This window comes from Prinia subflava, chromosome 12 (genome assembly GCF_021018805.1).
Source record: "Prinia subflava isolate CZ2003 ecotype Zambia chromosome 12, Cam_Psub_1.2, whole genome shotgun sequence".
Taxonomy (NCBI): domain Eukaryota; kingdom Metazoa; phylum Chordata; class Aves; order Passeriformes; family Cisticolidae; genus Prinia; species Prinia subflava.
In genome coordinates, this window is record NC_086258.1 from 20119404 (window position 1) to 20139069 (window position 19666).

At 56.0% G+C, this 19666-nt stretch overlaps 1 protein-coding gene across 3 annotated transcripts in view; it reads left to right on the forward strand.

The window, feature by feature from the left end:
- Positions 1–8147: 8147 nt before the first annotated feature.
- The window catches only part of CACNA1G (calcium voltage-gated channel subunit alpha1 G), a 150156-nt gene continuing 138637 nt past the window's right edge, over positions 8148–19666 (forward strand). For all 3 annotated transcript variants that reach the window (XM_063409049.1, XM_063409047.1, XM_063409048.1), the window contains exon 1: positions 8148–8882. In XM_063409049.1, the coding sequence (XP_063265119.1) occupies positions 8641–8882 (242 nt within the window). In that variant the 5' untranslated portion in view covers positions 8148–8640. The remainder of the gene's footprint in view (positions 8883–19666) is intronic.

A 19666-nucleotide genomic window follows, 5' to 3' on the forward strand; every position in this document is an offset into this window, starting at 1 on the left:
AGTCCTCACTCCCATGCTCCTGCAGTGCTCAACTCCTGCAAGAAGGTGACTGTGGAGCACAGGCCTCAGTGGGGGTTCAACAAGCTATTTCTCCATGCCTAAGAGTGTTAAAATCAGACTTTTCTATCCAGGAAGGCTCCCTGGGTCTGTATGGACCCATTGCAGGGTGGGATTTGGTCTCCACTTGCCCCAGTGCTTTGTTCAGCATCTTGTCCCAGCAGAGCCACCTGTGCCCCATGTCCCAGGGGAGGGTAAGGAGATGCACCCCAAGGTCCCCACGGGTGGGACAGAGAAGTCTCTTGGTGATGTAGAAATTGCTTTAGGGTGAAATGAGGCCGGGATGAGCCCACCCCAGCGTGTTGCAGTGCCCCCACACCCCAACCTGGGCACCTCTGTCTGCTGCCACTCAGGTGCACTGCCCCCATCAGCCACCCCCACTGCGAGCTGCTGGCAGGCTTTGCCATGTTCCACATCATTTTTAGTTATATTTTATTTTAAATGGCTATTAATTACAAAGATTTCCCAGCAGAGGTCTTATATGAAAAAAAATCAGAACGAAAGGAGTAAAAAAACCCTGCTTTTCACATCAAGGGTTATTACAGGTGAACTGGAATGTGAATAAAACTGAGAGGGGTTAAGCAGTGAAGGAGCAAAGTTTGGGGTGTGTAAGGGCCAGTGGCACCTGGGGTGCCTCCAGTTCATGGCCAAGATCATTTGTGGGTGCAGAGCCCCTTCCTGGAGGGAAGAGCTGCCATGCCAGCCATGCCAGATGTCTCAGCCTGCAGCTGCCAGCTTTGGGCAGCCCTCACTGGGATGAGCTGCTCAGTGGGGTGGAGGGCACAAGCCCTTGCTCAGGACCCAGCACCCTGCTGCCTTGGCCCCAGGGTCCTTGGCTCCTGACCCCCCTGATGCCAGGTTAAAGCCCCACTGTCCCTCTTGCCCTGACCCCTCTTGTCCCGGTCCCCCCAGGGCCAGGCCTCTCCACACCCCTGTCCTTGCTCTTCTCTGCTCCTCAGAGAAAGGGAGACATTTGTGCCATGTCAGTCGGTCACTGCAATCAGTGCCACGTGCTCATTTAATATTCATTTATTTTAAAGCCATTTGGGTCATTCTCTCCCCAGCTGGAGAGGGAAGCTGCTGTTTCAGGACAGGGGAAGAGGGGTGGGAGGTGCAGTGCTCCCTGCCTGCCATCCAGAGCTGGGACTTTGGGGACAGGGTTGGCCTCTTTGAGGAGGGATGTGACCCCTCCTTCCCCACAGCAGCATAGCCCCTGCACAGGGGCATTATGATTTTGACCTGAGGTAAGACTTGGAGTGGCTACCTAGAACAGAGGTTAGACAAGATTAAGAGAATAAAGTGGGTATTTATTAAAGGCCTTCAATAGATGCACCTTGGGCAGTCAGAGCCTCCCAGAGGCTACACTCAAGATGGACAATGGTCATGAGTCTTTCAGACAGTTATAAATTTGGTCTATTTACATATCAGGGGTTAATCCTCCAATTACAGCTTCAGGTAATGAAGTCATAGCCCCTCAGTTGGCTCTCCTCCCCCATCTCACTTTTGTTTTTACTTTTTGGGGGCCTGAGGCTGTGGGGTGTGCTTGAGTTTCAGGCCCAGAGGAATTGTTTTGTCTGACCAAAATGTGCAGACAGTAAGGAACACTCTATATGGAGTTTAGAGTCATACACTGAAGCTGTACAGGATTTGAAAACTATAAAAGCTAAAATCTTAATGCATCCGGACTCAGCTGGTCTGTGGTGGGAGAGGTGGCAGGAAACAAACTTTACTAGGGAAAATTCGGAGGTTTCTTTTTAAATACGGGCCAAGATCTGTTTTTCTCATGCCTGGCCACCAATGTTAAGAACTATTAACCTCTCCCTACTCTCTCCCCCTCCCATGTCCACCTTTTCTCAATTTCTGCTCAATGGCTCAGCAGGTGCCATCCCAGCTCCTCCTGCTGCCTCCCCCTCGCCAGGCCTGGGGGCAGGAGGGGTTTGGTGCAGCTCTGGGCTGGAGGTGTTCTCTGGCTGGAGCTCCTGAGCACTCAGGCAAGAGCCCAAGAGGAACAACCCTGCTGAGATCCTTGGCTCTTGTGCAGTAGAGAGGGGTTGGTGATGCCCTTGGGTGCCTCTGGCTGCTACAGAATCTTTGATGGAGACAAGGGGCTGGTTTGGAGCTTGGAGCTGCTGTGAGGCCAGGGCAGTGACTCCTGGGCGTGCTGCTGCTGTCTGTAAGGTGTCATCTCTTGCCAAGCTGCACATGCTGAGTGAGATCTCAGTGTCCTGATCCCTGCTGAGCTCCACAGCCCATGCTCAGCTGTTCCACTGGCTCTGCCCTTCCCCTTGCTGGTTCTTTTCTATGTTTGGCATCTTATACCCTTCCTGTCTGGGGCCATTGCTGTGCTGGGGGTGCCTCCCCGAGCTCCCTGGGGTGCTGCAGTGCTGTTGGCAGTGCAGGGCTGAGGCAGGTACTCTCTGGAGCACCCTGAGGTGCTCGTGGCATCAGGGCTGCCCAGCAGAGCTGGCAGCAGCAGAGCTTGGGGATCCAGGGCCTGGCAACAGGCATCTTGTTTCCCTGCTGTTTTCCTGTCGGAAAGATTTGAAGATTCAATCAGAGGGGGAGTCGCTGATAGAGGCAGGGCTGGTGCACTGCTCGTCCTCACTCTTAGTGGGAACTCAGTTTGGAAAGCCAAAAAACTTGGGAGGAGAAAAGCAAGAAATGCAGATTTGAGGGGGTTGGGGGATGGTTTAAGGCACGAGTCTTATGAGGAGCAGCTGAGGGAGCTGGGGGTGTTTGTGCCGGAGAAAAGGAGGCTCAGGCAGCTGGAAGGAGCTCGTAGCCAGTTGGGGGTTGGCCACTTCTCCTGGGTGACAGCAAGAGGACAAGAGGAAATGGCCACAAGTTGTTTCAGGGGAGGTTTATCTTGGATATTAGGAAAAGTCTCTTCAGTGAAAGAAAGGGTGGTCAGGCACTGGAACAGGCTGTCCAGGAAACTGCTGGAATCATCACCCCTGGAGGGATTTAAAAGATGTGTGCATGTGGCACTTACAGATATTGCTTCATGGCAGGCTTGGCAGTGCTGAATTAATGACTGGACTTGCTGATCCTAGAGGGCTTTTCCAGTCTAAAATGTTCTATGACTCCCTGGTTGGAGGCTTGGGGGTGCCCCAGCCCCTGGCACTGCAGAATGGAGCCCACTCGGGAGAGGGACCTGGGGCAGCACCAGGATGGGATGGAGGAGTCCCTGTGCTCAGTGGGGTGACCTGGGTGTCAGGGCTCTCCCAAACCTCACCCCTCCGAGCTGGGTCTGCAGAGCAGCAGGGAGAGCAGGCCAGGAGCTGGGCTGAGGCTCCGTGTGCAGGGGTAGAGAAGACAGAGCCTCTCCAGGGCATTGGACAGGGACTGGCTTCGATTGTGGCTGGATTCAGCAGAGTTAATTTTCCATCTGGAGGGAGAAAGCCACGGTAAATGTGAGAGGATATTTAACAGGGACAACATCCAGTGTAGTGCTGGGTCCTTGTGTGGTGTCTGGGGGGGCTTTGTGCCTTGTGATGTTCAGAGCCAAGGTGTGGCCACTAAAACACCCAATCTGCCCAGACAGAATAGTCTTTAAAGGGCACTTCCCTCTCCTCTTCATGTTTTCTGTGAAAGGAAATGTAAAATTTTTAAAGATGGTGGGGGCAGCGAGAATTTTATTATAAATTATATTTTTACTATAAATTATGTTCTGAGCCCCAGAGTAAAACGTGGGCTCAGGTGAGCTCCTGCCAGCTCAGGAGAATGAGCCACATCGGTGCCACAGCCCTCACAGAGGCAGCAGCTCCCAAACCTCGGGCCATGCTCAGCCCTGGATTGATGGTGTACCAAAAAGTCAAGGTGCAGACATTGATCATGTAGGGAAGTGCTGGTCACCAGCCAGCAGTGAGCATTCCCCAGCCCAAATCATTCATTCCTTCGTGCTCGCCAAGCAGATTGTGCTGGTCACAGACGGCCCCTTGCACAGTGCCTGTGCTTCATGCCCTGGTGTGTATTCCCTCCAACTACTTGTCTGCCTCTTCACTTAATAATGATTGAGAGAGACAATAAAAATATTCATTAAAGAGGAAAAAAATGAAAGATGAAGCTCTGCTTGTGGCCTCTAGCAGCTGATTTCATTGAGCTTCTCCCAAACCCTTCGTGGTGTTTCCTGGTGCCTCTCCCCAGCCCCTGGGGACACAGCATCAGACTGGGAAGGCCATGGCATTGATGGAGTAACTGGGAAGAGCAAGAAATGTCTGGATGATGACAGAGGGAATTAGCAAAAGGACCTCTTGGGGGAAAGCAGATGTCTGGATGGGGTTGTGAGGAGTTAAGGTGCTGGTTTGTGCTGTGTGGGGCTGCTCTGTTGCTCCTCCCAGATCCTCCACTGCTGTCCATAGGGAGGAAAGTGTCCCTTGAGCTGTGGGTGCTGAGGATGGGAGCACCCCAGCAGGGCTGGAGCTGGGAGGAGCAGCCAGGTCACAGGAACAGGGAATGCAGGGGAGCAGGGTGTGTGTGAGGCTGGCATTGGTGGTGTCTCTGCTGCAGCTCTGTCAGCTGCAATACTGTGAATGGCGTTTCCCAGTGGGTCAATTCACTGATGGGGCAGCCAGGAACCCTTTTACACAGCAAGAGCTCTGATCCCACAGAACTGGCTGTCACTGTGGAGTGGGAGGGGAGGGACAGAGCAGATTTGCTGCTCTCAAAGGGCTCTTCCACAGCACTTGAGTCTCTGAATGGGCCGTGGGGGGCCTGCTCTGCCCCCAGACTGTGACATCCCACACTAAATGTGTGTTTTCCCTCTGGTTCCAAGCTATGAGAGGAGCTTTGGACCTTGTTGTGATGAATCACTCAGCCCTGAGCCAGATACTATATGGGTTCCATCTATAACTCCCAGAACTGATAGAAATATTGTCCTGCCTTATTAAAATCACCCACAGCTACTGCAGCTGTACGTCAACAGCAGAACAAACAGCGACTGGTTCCCCTCGGGTCGGAGCCTCTCTGCTGAGGCTGTTTTCAGCACTCCTCCTGCCAAAGTGGTTACAGATGTAGGCTTTCCCTGCTGCAGCCCAGAGCAGCTCCTGTGTGGCTGACTCCAAATCCCATCACCAGGCTAGAGCCGGGGCCATTTTTGGTGAGCATCAGCTTGGCTAAACCTCCCCCTTGATGTGAAATGTTCCTCACAATGCTTTTTCTGGAAGGACAGCTAAGGAAGAGAGTGCAGGGCTGTGCTCCCCCCAAAAACCTCCTGAACCGTGTGGTAGGGCAGAGCAAGAGGGCTGTGCTGGAATGAAAGCTGGGCTGCTTCCTCTTCCTCCTCCTCCTCAGCTGTCCCAGCCAGGGGTCTGCTGAATAACTTGGGGCTCATCTCAGCTGCTGCTGAGGGCATAACTGATGTTGCAGTGCATGAGTCCCCTTCCTCTTGCCCCTCCAAAACCACCACAGCCCTAAAATTCCTGCCACTGTTTGAGCCGTCCCTGGCTCACTCTCATCCCTTCTCTCCTGTCCTATCTTTGGTCTAATTAGAAGGCCAGGACTGTGCATGTGAGGTGGCTGTGACCTCGTTAGTTCCTTATGCTGTATTGAAATTTCTACTCATTTACATCCCAAATCCCTAAATGTGCAGCTCTGGTCTCTGGGGTCACTTCTTGATTCTTTCCACCCATCTCACCAAGGCTGGAGCTCTGTTCCCTGTTCCTGACAGATCACTCCACTTCTGTCTGGAAGCTGAGCCCCTCTCAAACAAACCCCTCTATTTGGGGAAGACAATTCCTGGTCTAGCCTGGGCACAAGGGAAGGGCTCCCTGGGGAGATGCCATGGGCTGGGGCAGTGCTGGGAAGGGCTCCCACCAGAGACAGGGGTGGGCAAACAAACATCCTGGCTGGGCTGTGCCAGGCTCTGGGCTCTCATCCCTCTGAGATCCACAACCAAGAACACTCTTCCTCTGGCAAGAACATCTTTTTAGTTTAGTATTTGCTCATGCCAGACTCCTGTTAGGCTGGTGGTGCTGGCTTGCTCCTCCTTGGGTGCTTCACTTTAAATTTAGGCTTGACAGACCATAGATCCTCTTCCTTTTTTCCCGTCCTAGTTGAAGGGAGAATGCTATTGGAGATGGGAAGGTTTGCATTGCCTCTCCTGTGTGATGTTGTATCCCTTTATAGGGCAGGTATCTTCTAAAGCAAAATGCTTTCAATTCTCACGGTGAGCACAATTCTTGAAAATGTATGCAATAAACAAAACGAGCCAAATGTAATTAAAATGGAGACAGCATATAATCTGCTAACCCACTTAGAGGCTCAAAGCTTCGGCTTTAAAAAACATGTTTGCTCCAAATCCATTTAAATAAACAGACCGACACACAAAGGCTCTCTGTACATTATCGGGATACAAAGGGAACGGGATCAAAAGCAGCTGTGACCAGGCTGTACACATGTAGCGAGGAAATTGCTTGATCTGAGACTGCACCTTGTACATGCAAATGTGTTTGTGGACCTTCCCGGGAATGGCATTTGTAGCAGAGCCGAGCTGCTGGGCCGTGCTCCGCCAGGGAGCAGGGCTGCTGAGTGCCCCACTGCGGGAGGGCTGGCTGGGGGCTCGGGGAGCCCTTGGCTGCTCTGTGCTTTGGCTGCTCTGTGCTTTGGCTGCTCTGTGCTTTGGCTGTGGCAGGGAGAAGCCAAAGGCAGCCGAGCTCTGCCCCTTCCATGCACACGCTGTATCCAGAGGGGGAAAATCTATCAGAAACCTGGGGAAAAAAATGGGAGTTCCTGTCCATAGCACCCGTGTCATGGGCTCTCCACACCCTGGTGTCACACATGCCATGTGCTGTCACTCCAGTGTCCCTCTGGGCTTGCAGGAGGGTCTCCTGGCCCTGCACTGGGGGGCTGTGGGGTTTGAATCTCCCCTGCCTGGACACTGTCGCTCACAGCTCTGCAGCAGAGCCCGGCTGGCCTTGAAGTTTTGCCAATAGCCATGTGATTTGTCTCGGGCTGGACAGCACAGGCTGTGAATCCAAGTGTGCTCCCAGGCCAGCAGGATTTGGCCAAGAGAAGGCACTTTTGTCAGACAGGAGCATCTGCCTGTTGTTCTTGCAGGTGTTTCTGGACTAGCTGGAGCTCTTGGGAAGGACATGCTCATATTTACATAAATATGGTGGACCGGCTACTGGGCAAGGGTGAGAAAGCTGTTCCTAAAGTGGAGAAAAAACCCCACGAAGCCTTTAGAAGCAGGGTCCTGGCTCAGCCTGGGGATGTCAGAATGCGGGGTGCTGGCAGAAAATCCTCTACTGCTGGGGGAAGGTCTGAGAGCGCCCAGCGGGCCGTGCCCTCGGTGGGGCCGTGTCCCCGCCCGTCCCCCGCGGCGCTGTCCCCGTCGGGGCCCGCTCCCGCCGCGGCCGGGACCGGCACCGGCAGAGGGAGCTCCGGCCGCGTCCTCCGAGCGCGGGGGACCGGCTGCTCCCACGGCTGCTCCCCTCCTCGGGGCCGAGCCCCGCTGCAAGCCGCTGCCCGGGCTCGGGGAGCCGCTCAGCCCGGGGGAGACCGCCCCGGGACGGGGAGACCACCCTCGGGCAGCGGGGGACTGCGAGAGGGGAGCCCCGATCCGTGACCCGCACGCAGCGAGCCCAGCACCGTCCCCGCTCTCAGGCGGGGTGGACGGGGCACGAAGCGACCCCTGGGCACCCTTAGCGGGGCGAGGGTCTCGGGCAAAGCTCAGGCAGCACTCGGGAGGGCTCCATAGCGTCTCCTGCATCTCCCTCGGCACTTTGGCCCTGCCGGCCTTGCTCTCCTGGCGCTCTTCCCTCCCGCGGGCCGGACCCCCGCCGCATCTCTCCCTCTCGCCTCCCCCCGGCTTCCCCCTCTCCCGGTGCTGCAGTGTCCCACCGGGGGCTGCCTCCGCCCAGGGCGGCTTGGGGCTCTCCCGCTCCTCCCCGCCGCAGCGCTCGGCGCTCCGTGTCCCCGCTGTCCCCGCAGGGCAGGGGGTGCCCGGCCCGGTGCCCGGGCGGGCGCGCCCCGTCCAGCCCCGCCGGGAGCGCGCTGCCCGTGCAGCTGTGCCCCTGACGGACACGCGCGGCAGCCAATGGGGAGGCGCCGGGGGGCCGCGGGCGAGCTCCCATTGGCGGCGGGGGGAAAGGGAGGCGGGAGTTGAAGTTGGAGTGAGGGATCCAGCTGTGCGGAGCGCTCGGCTCGCCGCGGCCGCCGCGGGAGCATCCTCCGCCGCCGCCCGTGCCCCGGCGCCGGGCAGCATCCCCCGCCCCGGGCAGATGTCGGGGAGCAAAGGGGACGGGCAGAGCCGCTAAGGGCGGCCCGCCCCGCCGGTGAGGGCCAGCACCGGCAGCGGGGGCCGCCCCTCCGCCGCCTCCCTGCCCGCGACTCGGCCGGCTCGGGCCCCCGAAGGCACGGCGAGGAGGAGCTACGGAGCCCGCAGACGGCAGGGCAGGACGAGGGGGGCGGCCCGGCCCCGGCGGGGGGCGACACAGTGGCTCGCCCGGCCATGCCACCCCGGCGCTGAAGCCGCCCCGCCGCAGCCCCCAGCCCCCCGGCCCCGCCATGGCCGCGCCGCTCTAGGCGTCCCACCGGCTCGCCCCGCTTCGCCCCGGCTCCCCCGGGGCCGCCGGCCGGAGGATGGACGAAGATGGACCGCGAGCGGCCGAGGAGGACCCGGAGCCGGGCAGAGCCAAGACTTTCATCCGCCTTAATGACCTGTCCGGGGCCGGGGGCCACCCGGGGCCGGGGGCCAAGGACACGGGCAGCGGCGACTCGGAGGCAGAGGCGCTGCCCTACCCGGCGCTGGCCCCCGTCGTCTTTTTCTACCTGAGCCAGGAGAGCCGGCCGCGGAACTGGTGCCTCCGGCTGGTCTGTAACCCGTATCCTTTGCAGGTGTTCGGCGGCGAGGTAAGCCCCACGGGGCCCCCGCGCCGCCGGAGCGGCTGGCAGGGCTGGGGACACCTCCCATCTGGAGCCCGCCGGGTGATGGGGAAGGAGCCGCGGTTTGGGAGGAGCCGTCCCCCGCCGTCCCCGGGGTAGCGGGGGGCAGCCGGCGATGCTGGCCCCCTCCCCGGTGCTCGCCCGGGAAGTTTTCCGGGCTCTTGCAGGGTCTTGCCGGTCCGTGCCGTGCTGCGGGGCTCCCGCAGGCTCCGGCGCTCCGTTCCGCAGGGACTCTGGGAGCGCTGGGTACCGGCCCCGGGGATCGACCGTGTCCGGTCCCGCTCCCCGACACACCAAGGGGCCCTTGCGGCTCGGTTCCTCCTTCCTGACCCCGTTTCTTGCCCATTTTAGGCTCCCATGTCCCTTCCCTGAGGGTTTGCGAGACGGGTGCGGTCTGGGGGGTGGCGGAGATTTTGGGGGTTGCATTGCTGCCCAGCTCCAGGGCCCCTAAATAATTCAGGGTGCCTGAGGCCCGTCGGAGGGCCGGCTCTCGGCAGTGCCCGGGGGATGCTCCCTGCCGGAGGGGTCGGGGCAGGGTGGGTGTCACGGTCCCGGGCATGCATTGGCCAAGGGCAACTGTTTGCAGATGCTGGGGTGAGCCACGGCCCCCCAAGGGCTTCTGATCTCCTTCCAAGCTCCCTATCTGCTCTGGCACAGGCTGAGCCGCTTTAGTCAAGTTTAGCTTTCAAAAGAAGAGGAGGAAAAAAAAAAAGAAAGAAATAGAGGAGACAATAGAAAAATTTCTTCTTTCCACAGTCTTGGTGTCTTTAAAGCTTCCCTTTGGAGCTGAGTTGCAACCAGCACATGGCTTGTAGCATTCCGAGTGTTTTACCATCCCCAAAATCCAGCTTCGTTTATTATTTGCAGAAAGAAAAGCCCAAAATGAAATAACGTGGAGTGGTGTGGCTCCCAGCAGGGGCTGGGGCAGGAGGGACAGGAGAGATGAGGCTGGGGCAGGAGAGGCAGGGCTGGGGCAGGGCTGGGGCAGGAGGGACAGGGCTGGGGCAGGAGGGACAGGGCTGGGGCAGGAGGGACAGGGCTGGGGCAGGAGGAGCAGGGCTGGGGCAGGAGGAGCAGGGCTGGGGCAGGGCTGGGGCAGGAGAGGTAGGGCTGGGGCAGGAGGAGCAGGGCTGGGGCAGGAGGAGCAGGGCTGGGGCAGGAGGAGCAGCCGCTTCCCGGGAAGTTCCCGTGCCTGTGCTGTGCTGCAAGAGGCGGGCTAGTGGGTCTGGGCAGCAGCCCCACATCTGGAGGGGGAGAGGCTGTGCAGCAGCAGGGAGGACATGTTACATGGTCCAGAGGACCAGAGTACCCTGTGCTGATCCTTCCTCACTCCTGGTGTGCGGGAACTGTTGGGGATTACCTCTCAGCTGAGCTTGGTGTGCTCGGGAAGAGCGGTGAGGGTCTGCTGGAGTTGGGAATATTGTTTTACTTGTGCTTCAGCAATGATTTCTTTGATAAACAGGCTGCCTTCTCTTCTAAAATGTCCCCCAGGAGGGAAAAATCCAAGATTTCTCTTCCCAGTCATGAATACTCTCAGCAGCTTCTCCACAGATCTCTTTCAGACCAGCTAAGCAGTTCAAAGCTGCCTTTATTTAAACATCTTAGGAAATCTTGCAACTTTGTGAAGCCTTCTGTTTTGGAAAGAAATATTAATGACAGGCTGCAAGTCAGTGTGTTCTTGTTGCCTACTATGACTAATAATATTTATGATTGCTGGTTTAAATATGTTTCCAAGTATCTCTGGTTTTTTTTTTTGTGGTTTTGTTGGGTTTTTTTTTTAAATTTTTAATCTTTGAAATGATGTTTCGAATCTGATGTTAACACCTGTGTGTTTTAGTATTTTCACTAAAATCCTCCACCCCAGCAGTGGCTTGAAATGTGTTTTTCCTCTGTGGCTGCAAAAACAAGCTGATTAACTTTTGTCCTTGTAAAATTAGTGGTATTGTGGGAACCTGCAAACACCGCTGCGAGCCAGGGATGAGCATTAAGTGCAGTCCCAGTAGCTGGGATTTTTGTTGCCAATTTTTCACTTGTTACTGACAGAAAGGATCTTGCTGGGAATCCTGGGGCCACAAGGGTGGTGCTGTGGATCTTTGAGTCATGTGGCTGCATGTTTGTTTTCAGGGTCACTGACCCAGCATTGGGGGAGTTTATTTTAAAACAACACAACCCCCCCCCGAAAAGCAGTTCAGCCTTCAGATGAGAGGAAGGCAGTAGCTACTTTGGCACCTGCACTGTGTCCCATCGCTTGCTGGGCTGTTCAGCAGAGCACAGTCTTGCTCATCCCTTTGCCTCTCTGTCGCTCCAGTGCCGGAGCTGAGCCTGCTCTCGTTTATATTTATTACTTTTATTTTTTTTTCTTTAGTGTGGTGGCCCATCTCAGGCTGTAATCTTTATGGATTCGTGCCCCAGTGTTAAAACCATGTAATCATGTTGCTGGGCAGTCTTTGTTGCCACTGGCTGCCCTGCAGAAGAGTGACAGTGCGTTGGCAGACGTGGCTGGTGAATCCTGCCCAGCCCCAGGGAGTTTGGAGCTTTCACTGCCTCCTGCTGCCCTCTCAGGTGGATTTTACCTTTCTGCATTGGCTCCTGCAGAAATTGGGTGGGGGACTCTGGTTTGAGCTGTGGTTGTGGAGATGCAGAGCTTGGGGCTTTTCCAGGCAGATTTGTGGGGCTCTAATCTGACGGATGAAATTTACTGTTGATGGGGCATCGGGAGGAGGTGCAGGACCCACTCTTGCCCAGGAGGGACAGTTTGTACCCCGTAAGTGGCACTGAAACTCCGAGGGCTCTGCTCTGTGTCCCTGTCCAGGCAATTTGTGTGGCTGTGGTACCAGAGGCTGGGTTAGGGGAGGGTGATGGTTGAGGTGCTGAGTATCCAGCAGGGATGCAAAGTCCTGTTGAGGTGGGTATTTTTGGGGTTTTCTGCCATGTTTCTGTCTAGAGCATCCTCTGCCTGGACCAAGGAGCTCTTTCTCCTGCTGTCTGGAGCAGAGATGTGGGGTACTGTGTTGCTCTCCTGCTCGTCCTCTCCCTTAGGGCTAGAAAGAGGTCATGAAGTTTGTCCTGATTCAGAAATTTTCCAGAGCCTGAAACCTTGGGATTTTTAACTCTAAACACGTACCAGATGGCCAACCTGTCTTCCCCCTCCATTGTGGTCTGTGAGTGAAAACCTCTCTGGGAGCCACGAGGACCTGAGGGGATGGAGGAGAACCTGCATACTCCTGGTGGCTCTGGGGTGGGAGATTCTTCCCTGGGTGAGAACTGCCTGGGTGAAGAGGGAAGAAGGAGCAGGGATGAATTTCGTGGTCACAGTGCTGGACCCACAGGCTCAGAGCTGGGAGGGGCTGTGGCACACGTAGGATTTCCTGCTGTGCCTGCTGGTGAGGCCATGGGAGGAGGCGCAGGAGTGTCTGAGGGGGAGAAAAGAGGAGGCAAGCTGGTTACTTGACTTTCACTGTAAAATGAAAGAACCTTGAAGGATGGGAAGATGAAAGGCTGTATCAGGGGCTGTGCCAGGCTGCTCCTCTGATCAGAGACAAGAAACGAGGCTGTTCCTTGAGAGCTGTGGAGTGATTGAAGGGCAGGGATGGAGAAAGTGGGGAGGATGCTACCACTTGGCATTAAGAGCTCTGAATAGAGAAATAGCAGTGTAACTGAAAGGGCCTGTGATATCTATTGTAGTACTGAAAGCTGCCTCATCCCTCGTGCCTGCAGAGCGCTGCTGCCTGGAGAGCAGCACACAGCAACAGGGAGCTGCAAAAACCTGCTGCAAGGTGCCATGCCTGGGGAGAACACCCAAACTGGCTGAAATCCTGCTTTTTCTTCCTGGTTTGGAGGCTGAAAGGCAGCTCTGCAAATTTCCTCTGTGGGAAGGGGAGGTTTGGGTGGCGCTGGGAGGAGTGCTCCCATCCCTGCTCTGTGGCACAGTCCCTGGGACTTGGGGTTTGGGAATGGCTTTGGCAAAGAAATGTTTCTTGGTCAGGTCACAGAAACCAGCTCTGCCTTCTGTCTGCAGTAAAATAGAGAGGACTCTCCAGCAGCTGCCTCACGTGGCTCTGCTCTCTCCCCAGCAGGGAGAGGTGGGTCACCAAAGCTGGGTCCTGGGGAGATGCTGATTGCGCCCAACTCCTGTTGGAAGTTGCAGATGCCCTGACACCTCCAGGAATGGGTCTGGAACCCTCATGGCTTCATGCCAAGGTGTGGCTGAGATCTGCACCAGGCTGGCTTACAGGATGGCTGGAGTTGCTGTGGCAGAGCTTGGTTCCTCCTGGAAGGCAGTCCTGGCCCCAGTGAGGACACACTCAGCCCCTGCTGAGCTCACGCTGTGCCCTGGTCTGTGCTGGAACCACTCTGTGCTGGTCTGGCTGGATCCAGCTCTTCAGGAGGGGCATGTCCGTGTGTCTGGCTGCACAAGGGCCAGGACCCTCCTGCCTGGGGAGGGTGAGACCTGAGGCTGCTGAGCTGTGCTGTGGTTTGGGCTCCCCAGCCCTGGCAGTGCTCCCCAGTCCCTTCTCATGGGGAGAGGTGCCCGAGGTGAGAGCGGTGGCATCTGAGCCCCTGTCACCCTGTGGGAGACTGGGGTGTCCTCACCGCCTCCTCAGCCATGTCAGCTCATGAAGAGAGCCAGGCACAGCTTGTGCTGCTCTTTGAAGAGTTCAGTGTGATGCAGGGTTAAAAATATATTTTTTTTTTGTTATCAAAAGAATGTGTTTTTTGGGGCAAGTGCATGTGGTATCCTTACACTTCTATACATTTGTTCCAGCCTCACTTCTGAGTTTAACAAAGCAAAACGCTTTGATTTGACAGGTCAGACCTGAAATGGATCTTGTTTTCATTTCAAAACCCCACAGAGGAGCCAGAATCAATTTGCTTCACCTGTGTCTGGTCCATCCCAGGGCACCTGAGCTTGTTTCTCTCCCCTGACCCAGTTTGCCAGCTGGTGCCTCCCGCCCCTCCCTGGACAGACGGAATTTCTCCCGCTGTGGCTGAGCCTCTGCTGTCTCTGTGCCCCTTCCCTGGCTCCTGGGGAGCAAAGAAACCTGAGCTGTCTGGCCGAGGGGTGTCCCACAGACCCCTGGCACGGAGCATCCCGCTGCTCCAGGGCAGCTGCTGGCACCTCCCTGGGCTCACTCCAGCTCCTGCGTGACAATTTCCACCCATGATCTTTCATCAAGGGCAGGACAGGGGTGCTGTGCTTGTTTCCCTCCTCCCAGGAGATGAATAACCCCGAATCCTCTTCCCTGCTGCTCACAAACCTTGCGGGAGCTCAGCGGGAGCAGCAGGCAGTGTTCACTTCCCAGAGCTGGGCGCTGTGGCCAGCATTCCTCTGAGCCCTGGCTCCCTGGAAGAGCCAGGAGCAGCCTGATCCTCCTGGAGCTGACCCCTCATCCCAGCAGCGATCTCTGGGCCGCTCCGTGGCCCAGCCGTGCCGGCAGCCAGGCGCTTCCCCTGCTCCCTGCGTGTGTGTGTGTGTGTGTTTTTGTAGGATTCTTCTGCGAATTCCCCCTTCCAGGCTGTTGTGTCACATCTGGAAGTTTGTGTAGGAGTTTATCCAAGTGCTGGAGTACAGTGCAGCTTTTTCTCATTTAAAAATCATAGGCTGGCATTTTGAAGCGGGCTGGGGTGGGGAGGTGGGGGGGGAGGGAAGCTGTCTGCCAAAAAGGAGACTGGAGCAGAGGAATCGTAATGACTTCCAGAAGTTTTCTTTCTTTTTTCTTTGCTCGCTTTCCCTCCCTCTCTGCCGGCTCGGAGACAAAAGGCCGGGCCTCATGCAGCCGTGGTTATGTCATCGCCATCGTGCGGGGCTGGCCGGAGGGGCGGCCCGGGGATCCCGCTCCGCTGGGACAGCTCCGGGAGCAGATCCGCAGCACCGGCTGTCCTTGGGGCGGGGAGCCCCTGGAGTGGCTGGGTGTGAGTTCACAGAGTGTCCCGAGCTGGCAGTGACACACGGGGATGGCCGGAGGGGCGGCCCGGGGATCCCGCTCCGCTGGGGACAGCTCCGCTCCGGGGGCAAATCCTCAACACCCTTGGGTGTCCTTGGGGCGGGACAGCCTCTCTGGCTGGGTGTCAGCTCCCAGAGTGTTCTGGCAGTGACACACGGGGATGGCCGGGTTCTCCGGTGAATGTCCCATGTGGGTTTGCCTTCCCCTGGGGCCAGGAGCCGGGCAGGGTGGCTGGAGGAGACCCCAGCTCTGCCCCGGCCGCTCATGCCCAGGACAGGCGGGGGGGATTCGGGGTGGGGCTGGACCACCCCAGCCGCACCCATCCCCGGGGCTGCCGTGTCTCCCGTCACACTCCCCGCTCTCGGTTCTCACACCCCCTGCTCTCAGTTCCATGAGCTTTTGTGTTCTCTGCCCTGCTCAGTACTGCGGGCTGTTGGAGCCAGCCTGGAAATGCCCAGGATTTTATGATGCACAGAAAATTTTCTGCTTTCTTCTCCTCCCCTGCTTTGCCGTCATGCTGAAAAGTGCTGCTTTCTCATTTTTATTTTAAACTCTTTTTCATTTTGTTTTTTTCCCCCCTGTTCTGAAAAGACCAAGTTTCAGATTACCCCAAGTTCCTGCCCAGGTTTCTCTCAACTCTCTTTTTTTTTCTACTGTTTTGCTGGAAGGGAGCAAAATCTTTGGCCAAAATGAACCTCCCTGATGGCTTTTTCACTTGGATCATGAAATAATTTTCCCTTGGCAGAGGACCCATGGGGACCCTTTGCCCCTGGCAGATTTGCTGACTGAGAGTAGAGTCTGAGGGAACAGGGACGTCCTTGGGGAACTGTGGAAGGAGCATCTAGAGTCAGGTTGGGAGGACTTTGAAGCTTCACTGTGGTTTGAAGAGGGTTGAATTTCCTAGTTAATTAGGAGGCCTGAGTGTTTCTGGGTTTGTTCTGAGGCCAGATCGTGGCTTTCCCTTCCCCGGTGCCTTGGCTCTCTGCTGAGCAGCCTAGATGTGAAATGTTCCCTTTGGATGATTGTGCACGCAGAGGTTTCCCCCAACCTGGGTTCATTTGGCTTTGGCTTTCTCCAGCCTTGGCCTCTCACCCAGGAATCTGGCCTGGTGCTAAGAAATAGAACAAAACCAAAACAAACAAACAAACAAAAAAGAAGAGGGAATTCTCATAGTTTTATATAACGGAGTGGGTAACAACTGGTTGTGCTTTGGGATGCTCTCACATCTGCTTCCTACCAAAGCCCCGGCAAGGAAGCTTTGAGCAGATGGAAAAACCACATTTTTCAGCCTGAATGTTTGCTGAGAGAAGCTCTGAGGCTTGCTCTCTGTGCTGGCTGCCCTGGTGCTGGTTAGTGCCTGCCGGGAAAGGCGCTCTTGGGGTGCCAGGAACAGCATCCCATGCCTGAGGCGTGGCACAGGACATGGCCCCCACTCAGCCCTCAGGAGTTCATCGGTTTAGTCACAAGCAGATGGAATTTGTCTCTTGGTTTGGCTGCCGTGCCTGAGGTGTTGTTTTGGTTGGGGTTTTTAGCGTGTTTCCCAGGCGCAGGGGGCTGGCGGCTGTTTGGTGTTGGGGTTTTTTTGTCACCCGTGTAATCCCAGTTTTCGCTCTCTCTCTGTGCTAGGATGCAAAATCCAAGGGAGAGGGCAGGAGAGGGCTGAAAATGGGAACAAAATGCTAAACAGATGATGACTGAGAGCTGGGAGCTTGGCACAGATGAGTTTATAAAGAGAAGGGGATTTGTTTACTGTAATCCAGGTGCTAGCCCCACACTTACAGGGTTCCTGGTGCAAAGCATCCTTACATTTATCTCCAATTTGGTTCTCTTCCAAGCGGTTTCAGTGCATCCACCCAACCAGCTTCGAGGTGCTCCCTAACCCTGGGGGCTAGAGGCAAACCCACAGCCAGCAGCAGTGGGGCTGGGCAAGGGCCCACAGGGATTCCCCCACCTTGGCAGCCCCAGCCCCCCCGGGGGTTTTATGCCTCCAGGATTTCCTGTGATTCCTGCCTTAACCAGGTCAGGTTTTGCAGTCCCTCCTCCTGTGTCACTGCCCTCCTCTGTGATGATGCTGGTGCCCACAGCAGCCCAGTGCAGAGCCCTCCCCTGCCCAGATGGCGAAGAGGGCTTGTTAATGATTTGTTAATTCAATTAGAAAGTGCTCATTAACCCATGGCGAGGCTGAAGCTGCCTTCTGGAGGGCAGGGCTCGCCCCCATGCCTGCGGCCCTGCTGCCAAAACATTTATTTGGTGTTAAGCTGCCAGCCACGCTATGCAAATAAAGATGTTAATCATGGATAAGGTTCATTTTTAACTCCGAGTTGAGACTAGATTTGGGAAGAGCCCTGCTCTGGGGAGGGGAGAAGGTGGAAGGAGCTCTGCTGTGGGAGGGTGTGCAACTCCCAGGGCCAGGTTCCTTCCTGTGGAAGGGAACAAATATCTCTGCTCCTGCTTGGCCCCAGGGCCTGTAGGAATGAAATGTTCCTTCTGTGGGTGAATGAGGCTTCCAAGTGCATTTGATAGCTGCTCTTGAACCAGCCTCCTCTGCATCAGTGCTAGCTGCTAATAACACGAATCCCAGGTCTGGGCTGGTGGTCCCTGTGCCTGTTTGGATGCAAAATGTGTTTAATTTGGGAACCATCATGCCTGGATAGCCTGGCTGTAGCAATTCTACCTTAATGGGAGAAAACAAACTCCAGTAAGAATGACAAATAGTGGAGCCCTCTGATGCTCCATTGAATTAATGTTTATCCAGACAGATAGGGAGGAAAGGAATTAAATTAATATCTGACTTGTAACTGCTACTGTATGTGATTATTGACTTATCTTGCTTTGGAGGGCCATAAATATGTCTCAGGATATACCCCTGAGACCATAATCTGCTCAGGATCACTGTGCAGGTCTGTCTCTGATGTTCCTTCAGAGATTCATCCTGACTTCTAGGGTCAGAAATCCAAATTCCTCTGACAAAATACCCAGCCATGTGCGTAGAGGAATGTGTTTGCATTATATGGCAAGCATACACCATAAATCGTTAAGATCTCTGCCTCATATAAATTGCTTTATTGTTTGTGATCCATGGCTGGCTCAGCATTGGAGGGTGTGAAGCTTGATTCAGCTCAGAGGAGAGGTGCAGGTGGAACTTCTTGGCTCTGGAATTGGGATGGGTCACAGCTGGAGCCTCCCTTTCTCCCTGTGCATGGGATTTTGTGCCCCTTAGGCAGCTGTTTGAGGGTTCAGGATGGCTTGGGGAGATAAGATGGGCTTCTCAGCCTGCCCCTCAGTAGCCCTGGCCCAGGGCTTTGGGTATCCATGAGCCTGGGCAGGGGAGTGAGCTTTTCCCTTTCAGCCTTTGATGTTGCATGGGTGCTCCTGTTGATGACCCAGGGGGTGTGAGCTGACCTAGGCACCCCGAGCCATGAAGGCATTGCCCAGCTCAGTGTGCTGGGTGTCCTGGGCTTTTGCCCCACGTGTGTGGGGTCAGCACCTTGGGAAACTGAGGGGTGGTGTCAGCAAGGCCAAGCTGACCTGTCGTGGTCCCCTGGTGAGGCTGAGCTGGAGCATCCCTGTGTGGCTGAGCTGTGGCAGGATGTCCTTCCCCCAGCTGAGGTGGATGTTTCTGCCTCTTGGGCTCTGTTTTCTGTAGGGGAGAGCACGCTGCCTGTGTGACCCCTTTCAGCACCCCATTCTCTGGCACAGCCAGGGTTGGTGCAGGAGTCTCCAGGCTGTGAATGGTGCTCTGAGCCCCCAGCTTCCCTCTTCCTCTCACCCACAGCTTTAGGGCCCTGCTGCCTGTATTGCTGTGGTGAGGGTATTTTCCAGGATGCTTCTGTCTTATCCTTCCATCCTGTCCCTTAGGATGGAGCATATCCTGCCCCACAGCAGCCCCCTCCAGACACCAACACGCTGCTCCCATGGGAGCGATTTCCCCTGCTGTGGGCAAATCACAGCCCTTCTTCAGAAGCTGCTCATGGCAGCACTACAGGGGAATCCTGTCTTTTTTCCAGGAACAGAAGAGCAGAGGAGCCCAAGGCCAGCACGGGGTACCCGCAGTGAGGGTGGAGACACTTCTGCCTTCATCTCACTAAATGGGCTCTGGCTCCTCCAGCAGCGGATGTCACATCTCAGCTGGGTCCTGGGCTTGGCTTTGTGCTGCCCTTTGTTTTCTCTTTTCTGGTAGTTCCATGAAGCCGTGCTGTCTCAGCTCTGGGAGCTCAGAGGGTTGAGCAAGTGGGGGTCAAGCTGCAGATCTTGTGGTGAAGTGGAGGACAAAAGGAAAGTGCTTTGCAGTGCCTCCCCTTCCCCACCCCCCCACCAAATCTCCCCCTTCCAGCTGCTGAACACCTTCATTTTTTTCACCTCTGGTTTGTTTTTTTTTTTTTTTACTATTGCCTGGATCTTGCATGGGGGGCAGGCTGGAGGCTGGGGGGGGTTTGTGCACTGAATCTATTCAAGGAGTTGTGATCTCTGCGTTTCATTTTGCAGTTCAGCTGGAAAGATCTCGTTTCCAAATACACCCACACACAGGCACAGCAAGAGAGGAGAGCGCAGGGGAGGGAGGGAGCTGCTCAAGGGGGATGGGGCAGCATGAGCAGGGCTGGGGGCATAGCTGGGCACTGGGAGCCCTGGCAAACATGACTGGGAATGGTCCATAGCCTTTATCTGAGGGCAGGAGATGCCTCTGCCCTAAATCTCAAGGCCATGCAGGTGCCTGGCTGCTCTGTGGGTGCCTGGCTGCTTAGTCCAGAGCAAAGAGGGGCTGAGAGAAGCAAAGGTCC